The 7,372-nt window shown below is 66.8% G+C and overlaps 1 protein-coding gene across 1 annotated transcript; it reads left to right on the forward strand.

The window, feature by feature from the left end:
* The first annotated feature begins 1,576 nt into the window (after window positions 1–1,576).
* On the forward strand, window positions 1,577–5,762 carry RPS10 (ribosomal protein S10). The gene is made up of 6 exons (XM_068173336.1): window positions 1,577–1,705; window positions 2,338–2,487; window positions 2,685–2,856; window positions 4,838–4,915; window positions 5,234–5,289; window positions 5,674–5,762. Exons 2-6 carry the CDS (start codon window positions 2,338–2,340, stop codon window positions 5,713–5,715), a joined length of 498 nt encoding a protein of 165 aa, XP_068029437.1. The 5' UTR covers window positions 1,577–1,705; the 3' UTR covers window positions 5,716–5,762.
* The last annotated feature ends 1,610 nt before the right edge of the window (window positions 5,763–7,372 follow it).

Below are 7,372 nucleotides of genomic sequence, written 5' to 3' on the forward strand. Positions count from 1 at the left end.
CCTTTCACGGTTAAATCCCGCTCCCGTCCTGCCGCAGCCCCTCCGGCGGCCGCACACCCCGGGAGAGGAGGGAGGGGATGGAGGGGAGGGAGAGAAAGCGGCCAGTGGGGCACAGATCAGTGCGGACCCCGGCGCAGGGCAGCACCTCCAGCACCGGCCTGGTGAATTCCCAATTTTCTCTACGCTCCTGCAAAAGGGAACACAAAATCCCGGGAGGTGAAAGGACCCTCAGGGCTTCAGCCGGGGTTTCGGGGTCAGGCGCGCTGGGAGCCGCAGCGCCTGATCTCTGCCGTGCTGCGGCCGCGGCCTTTTGGCTTAGGGATGGGGTTTGCCCGGGGAAGGCGACGCGGGGGCCGAGGGATGCGGGAGCAGCCGGGGAGGCTGCCGGGAGAGCTCTAATCCGTTTAGCAAAGCACATGCTTTGCCATTTCCAAGGCAGGAGGGGCAGGAGCTGTGCAGAGGCAGCGACAGCGACAGTGCCCGCGGGCAGCGTGTCCGGGCCAGCAGGGCCAGCTCCCGCTCCGCGGGACGGGCTGGGGTGATGCCGCAATTGCCGCAGCATCCCGGGGGTCACCCTGTGGGAGCTTCGCCCCAGTTCCGTCCCTGGTGCCCCGAAGGGAAGGAAGGAGGGGATGACACCCAGCAAAGCCCCAGGACGGCAGCGGGCAGCTCCAGGAACGCGGCGCATCCCTCGATCCCTCCCGTTCCCCGCCCGGCACCAGTTGGAAATCACTCCAAACGGGTCGGGCGCGGACCCGGTTCGAACACCGGCGGGGACAGCGCTGTCACAGCGGCCCGGTCCCCGGCATCCCCTCTGCCCCCCGGGACAGCCCTGCGCCCCCCGCCCGCCCCGCCGGCCGTACCTCGGGGCCGCGGGGACAGCGGCGGAGCCTCTCCCGGGGCCGGCGCTGCGCATCGCGGGCAGGTCGCGGCAGATGGGGCGGAGGGAGGGGGTAAAGATCAGCTCGGAGATTAGGGCGGCATTTTTAGCCGACCAATCCCCGGCCCGGCGCGGCGGCTCCTCGGCCGCGCAAGGTGACAACGCGCCCGCGGAGGGGATGGCGATAAGCCCCGGGGCGCCGGGGGTCCCTGCGCCTCCCCCCCTCCCTCCTGCTGTCCCCCCGGGCCTGCCCCGGTGCTCCGGGTGCCCGCGGTGTTTAGGACGTGTCCGCCCTCCCCGGACCCGGTCGTGTCGCTCCCGGGGGCTCGAACCCGCAAACGGGGCGGGGCGGCCCCGGGCTGGGGGACACGGCGTGTGCCCAAGGGGACACGGCTCCGGTCACACCCCGCGGGCGGGGCTCGGGGGAATCGCGGCTCCCGGGCCGGTGTGTGGGGAGCAGAGCGCTCCGCTGCCTCCGGGAGCCCCGAGCCTTCGGCCCGGGGCGCGACCCGCGGCTCTCCGGGATCCCGGGCAGCGCTTTACGGCGAGGGACAGCGGGCACCGCGGGGAGCTGCGGGCGGCACGGCCGGGGACGTGGGGGGTGGCACGGCCGGGGGTGGCACCGGGGGGGCGGGGGTCGCCCGCCGCGCCCGTCAGGCACCGCGGCGGGCTGCCCGTTCCCGGGCGGGAGGGGGCCTGCTCTCCGCGCAGGCAGCGCCGCGGCCACCCCCCCCCCCCCCGCCGCCGGGGGCCTTCGGCGCGGCGGAAGCGGCGGTCCGGCGCACGCGCAGCCCTTTCCGGTCGGGCCCCGCCGCCGCCGCCACGGTGAGGCCGCGCTCGGGCCATCGGCCGCGCATCGCCGCCATCCCGGGGCCTGGACCCCCCCGCGGGGCATCTCCGCCATCGGGGCTCCAGGCCCGGCTGTGCGGGGAGGAAGGGACTGGGGGCGCCAGGCCGCGGGGTGGGACTGGATGTCCAGCGCTGGCACCGGGGCCTCCCGGCCCGGGCGCTGCCGCGGGGGTGGTCCGTGATCCGCGGGGGTTCAGTCGTGCCCGAGCACGGAGAGCCCCGGGCCCGGCGGGTCCGGGAGCGCCGCCCGTAGCCGATTTCCCGTGCTGGGGGCGCTGCCGGGTTTGGTTCCGGCTCCCGGAGTGGCGAGAGGCTCCCACGGCTCCCGGTTCCCGAGTTCGGTTTGACTTAACGGCAGCACCAACGGCGTCCGTGGCGGGGCCGTGCTCCCCCCGCGCCGCGGTGCTGCCCCAGCTGTGCCCGGTGTGACCGACACCGGGCGGGGCCGCCCGGAGTGCGCGGGATGAGTTAAGGAGCAAAACTTGGGAGTGCCCGGTTTTCCCTCCCGGGAAGCGGTGGGAACAGCGTCCCGGGGGGCACTGGGGTCGCCCAGCAGGGTTCCCCGGTGGCCGAATGTCACGGAGCCCTGTTTGCTGTGCCCCCTGCAGATGTTGATGCCCAAGAAGAACCGAATCGCCATCTACGAGCTGCTGTTCAAGGAGGGCGTGATGGTGGCCAAGAAGGACGTGCACATGCCCAAACACCCCGAGCTGGTGGACAAGAACGTGCCCAACCTGCACGTCATGAAAGCCATGCAGGTGGGAGGGCTGGGGGGCACGGCAGTGCTGGTCCCCGGGGTGCTGCTGCCTTCTGTCCCCTGCATGGGAATTGTTCCTGGCCCCCTGTCCCCGTTCCCCCCTGCCCTGCTGACCCCCGGTGTCGGTGAGGAGCTGGGGGAGGCTGGAACTGGGAGGAACTGGGAGGAACTGGGAGTAACTGGGAGCTCTCCCCGCAGTCCCTCAAGTCCCGAGGGTACGTGAAGGAGCAGTTTGCCTGGAGACACTTCTACTGGTACCTGACCAACGAGGGCATCCAGTACCTGCGGGATTACCTGCACCTGCCCCCCGAGATCGTCCCGGCCACGCTGCGCCGGAGCCGCCCCGAGACCGGCAGACCCCGGCCCAAAGGTCAGCTGGGTGGGCACGGGGGGGCTGGGCAGCCAGGACAGCGCCGGATCTGTGGGGATTGGGTGTAAAATTGTGAACAGAGCGAGGAAACGTGATTGGGGTTCGTGGCTTTTTCAGCTGGCGGTGGACTGGTGTCACCAGGGACGTGCTCTGAGTGGGGACTGGCCTTCCCCAGGGACTGGGAGCGCGCCTGCAGAGATGGGGCTGTGGACCCACCTGGGTGTCACCTGTGTTGGGTGTCACCTGTGTTGGGTGTCACCTGTGTTGGGTGTCCCACTCTGCCTTCCCCAGGGACGCTGAGCGTGCTCCTGGAACAGGGCTCGTTGTTAAAACTGAACAGCGAACTCGTGGTGGAGGAGCAGCAGAGCCCACAGAAATGCTGAGGGGTTTGGAGCGCCTCTCTCTGAGGAGAGGCTGAGGGAACTGGGCCTGGATGGCCTGGAGGAGAGGAGAGGAGACAAATCCCCACAGATATGCCCGGGGGATGTACCAGAGGATGCTGCCAGACTCCGTTCAGTGGTGCCCAACGACAGGACAAGGAGCAGTGGCCAGAAGCTAAAACGCAGCAAGTTCCACCTCAACATGAGGAAGAGTTTTCCATGTGGGGGGCAGAGCACTGGAGCAGCTGCCCAGGGCGGGTGTGGGGGTCTCCCTCTCTGGGCACATTCCAGAGCCACCTGGGCACGATCTTGTGTCACCTGCTCTGAGTGACCCTGCCTTGAGAGGGGTTGAAGTGGGTGATCTCCAGATCAACCCCAGCTGCTCTGTGGTTCTGTGTGTTGGACTTGCAGCTCGATTTTCCCTTGTGGATTTTCACATCTCTGAGCGTAGGGGGTGCAGCCAGACGTGCTCTGGCTCTGGGGGATCACATGGGTTGTGCTTTTGTTGCTTCTGAGCCACTTTAGGGGCCAGGGCTGGGGCCAAGGGGTGCTGGGAGTTCACCCCCAGCTGCTGCAATTTGTGTCTGAGCCAAACAAAACGGGAGCATCACCTGCTTCAAAGGAAGGAATTGCAGAGAAACTGGGAATACGCTGCTTTCTTTGATCTCTGAGTTGCTTGGATGTTCCAAGATTTGTTCTTTAGGTGCTGTGTTTATCCAGTGAGCTTAAAGGTGCTGCATCCCTGCTGGGAGGGAGGGAGGAGTGGCAGCTTCTGGCTGGGATTTGTGCAGGAGGAGCTGTGTGTGGTGTCACAGGATTGTCCTGGTGCTGGAGCCCTCCTCAGCCCCCTCTGGGCAGGGATCTTTGGAAGGGCTGCCCTTGGTGCTCTTTTTTGCTGTGGATGACCTGCCCGAGGCAGGCACAGTCTGAGAGCCACAGAGGTGGTGTAGTAAATGAACTATTACAGGAACTGGGTTTTTTATGGCCAAACCAATGCATGTGGCTGTGCAGGAGGACACTGGGGTGTGCCAGACCCCAGCCTGGGCTCCAGGCACGCATCCCAGTCCCTGAGAGGCGGTGGTCCCACCACGGCTGGCTGTTCCTGCAGCAGTTTTGTCTGCTATTAATCTGAGAGTCTACAGATAATCTGCTTTTACTGCCATGAACGTGTTCTCTGGGGGGATTTGGGGTACTGACAGTGTGGCTGGCTCAAGTTGGGGTCACAGTTCTGTCCTGCAGTTTGGGACTCAGCTGTGCACCGATGTGTCGGCCATGGCAGACTCCCAGTATTTCTGGGATTTTTACCAACAATAACGTTCAGCACTAGTTTGATGACCAGAAGACTGTTGAGATGATGCTGTAAACCCACTTCTCACATTTTTTAACTTCCACCCTGCCCCAAGCTGGGACACTTGAACGGATTTCACCCTTAAAGTGACGCTTCCCTTACCAAATCACTGTTTTCCTTAGGTTTATTCTCCCCGGGCTGCCCCAGCTGCAGCACTGCTGGCAGACCCGGTGCTGTTCTGCACCTTGGGGTGCAGGCAGTTTGTGTTTGTGCCCTGGCTGAGCAGTGTTTGAGGCTCTGCTCTGTGTTGCAGGTCTGGAGGGCGAGCGCCCGGCGCGGCTCACGCGGGGCGAGGCTGACCGGGACACGTACCGCCGCAGCGCCGTGCCACGTGAGTGTGCCCCCCGTGCCCCCCTGCCCTCTCGGGGACAATTGTCCCAGCTCTAGGGCTCCTCTCAGGGAGGAAAGGGGAAGATGAGACTCTTGGCATAGCTGTGGGTCTGTATGTGAGGGTGGATGGGAGGTGTGCTGGAGTTTTGTCCGGCTGAGCTGTGGGGTTTTCCCTGGGGTTGGTTCAGTAATTCTCAAACATGCTCATTTACAGCTGCTGCTTTGCTGTGTTTAGCCCCAGTTTTAGTTCTGTGGGATGGTTAAAACTTTGCTCCCAGGCAGGGGGATCTGTGGGCACTGACTGCTTCTCTTTCTGCAGCTGGTGCTGACAAGAAGGCTGAGGCTGGTGCTGGAGCAGCCACGGAATTCCAGTTTGTGAGTGTTTGCATTTGAACTTGGCTTCCTTTTTTGAAGGCTTTGATGGGAGAAGCTGAAAAGTGCTGCCTGTGGGATTCTGAGGGTGTCAGAGGGGCTGGAAACTGTCACCCTTCACACGCAGCTTGCTGGCTGTGGGGAAAGGATGTGGTGGGACAGAGGCCAGTGACAAGTTTGGGAGCAAGCTGAGCTCTTTGGAGATCCATGGTTTTATACTTCAAAAATAAAACTTTTCTAGGTGTGATCCACAGAGCTGGCTGGAATGGGTTGATGTTGGTGGCGCTCACCTGGCTGACCTGTGCCATCAGAGAGCTTTGATGATGTTTGTTCTTGCTGTCATTGCTTGACACAATGATTTCTAACACTCTCCTTTTGCTGTTGCAGAGAGGTGGATTCGGCCGTGGACGTGGTCAGCCCCCGCAGTAGAACTTCGTGCTCATGTTTTGTGTATAATAAAAGAGGTGAAAATGCCACTGGGTTCATGCCTGTGTCTGTGTGAAGTGCACAAACAGAGCTCAGGAAGCATAGCGTGACTCAGAGCTTCGGCATCTGGAACAGCACTTTGGGAGTGACTGAATGCAGGTTCTACTGAAGGAACTCTCCGATTTTAGGGGGTGTGGAAGTGAGTCCTGGAGGAATGCGGGAGCATCTTCCGTCTGCGCAGGGCGATGCAGCAGGGCTGGGCTGAGGCTGAGCTGTTCTGCAGATGGAAAACTCAGCCGTGCCAGCCCGTGTCCCTCTGATCGGGACACGGCCCGCGTGGGCGGGTCCGCGTGTCCTGCACCCTCCGCTGTCACCGGTGGGGACCGAGGGCGGGGTTGGCGGCAGCACCGGGGATGGGGGGGGGGGGCGAGTGGCGCAGTGGCCGCCGCCAGGTGTCGCTCGGCAGCCGGTGACTAATCGGTAACGGAGCCGGCGTGGCCGCGGTGTCACCGGCGGGGGGAGCGGACACACGGACAGCGACCCGCGGTGTCACCGCCAGCGGAATGGACACCCAGCCGGGTGTCACCGGAGGGGGAATGGACACCGACCCGCCGTGTCTGGGCGGGGGGATGAACACACACACACGAGCGGGATGTCACCGGGGATGGGCACGGCCCCGCGGTGTCACCGGGGGCGGGCACGGCCCCGCGGTGTCACCGGGGGCGGGCACGGCCCCGCGGTGTCACCGGGGGGCGGGCGCGGCCCCGCGCTGTCACCGGGGATGGGCGCGGCCCCGCGCTGTCACCGGGGATGGGCACGGCCCCGCGGTGTCACCGGGGATGGGCACGGCCCCGCGGTGTCACCGGGGGCGGGCACGGCCCCGCGGTGTCACCGGGGGCGGGCACGGCCCCGCGGTGTCACCGGGGATGGGCACGGCCCCGCGGTGTCACCGGGGGTGGGCACGGCCCCGCGCTGTCACCGGCGGTGGGCACGGCCCCGCGCTGTCACCGGGGATGGGCACGGCCCCGCGGTGTCACCGGCGGTGGGCACGGCCCCGCGGTGTCACCGGGGGCGGGCACGGCCCCGCGGTGTCACCGGCGGTGGGCACGGCCCCGCGCTGTCACCGGGGGCGGGCACGGCCCCGCGCTGTCACCGGGGGTGGGGACGGCCCCGCGCAGTCACCGGGGGCGGGCACGGCCCCGCGGTGTCACCGGGGATGGGCACGGCCCCGCGGTGTCACCGGCGGTGGGCACGGCCCCGCGCTGTCACCGGGGGCGGGCACGGCCCCGCGGTGTCACCGGGGATGGGCACGGCCCCGCGGTGTCACCGGGGGCGGGCACGGCCCCGCGGTGTCACCGGGGACGGGCACGGCCCCGCGCTGTCACCGGGGGTGGGGACGGGCGCGGCCCCGGCGCTCCGCAGCGCCCCCGCGCGGCGCAGGGCGGGCGCTGCTGTCCCCGCGGAGCCGCTGTCACAGCGGGGCCACGTGCGCGCGGCCGGCCCGCCCCCTGCGCCGTTGGCGTAAGGCCGAGCGCCCTCAGCCGCCGCTCTACGCCGCCCCCCGTATTCCCGAACGCGGCTTGCGCCAATGGCGCAGAGCGCGCGAGCCGGGGCGGGGGCGTGGCGGCGCCGCCAGCGCGGGGGGAGCGATTCTGGAAGC

This window comes from Anomalospiza imberbis, chromosome 26 (genome assembly GCF_031753505.1).
Source record: "Anomalospiza imberbis isolate Cuckoo-Finch-1a 21T00152 chromosome 26, ASM3175350v1, whole genome shotgun sequence".
NCBI lineage: Eukaryota > Metazoa > Chordata > Aves > Passeriformes > Viduidae > Anomalospiza > Anomalospiza imberbis.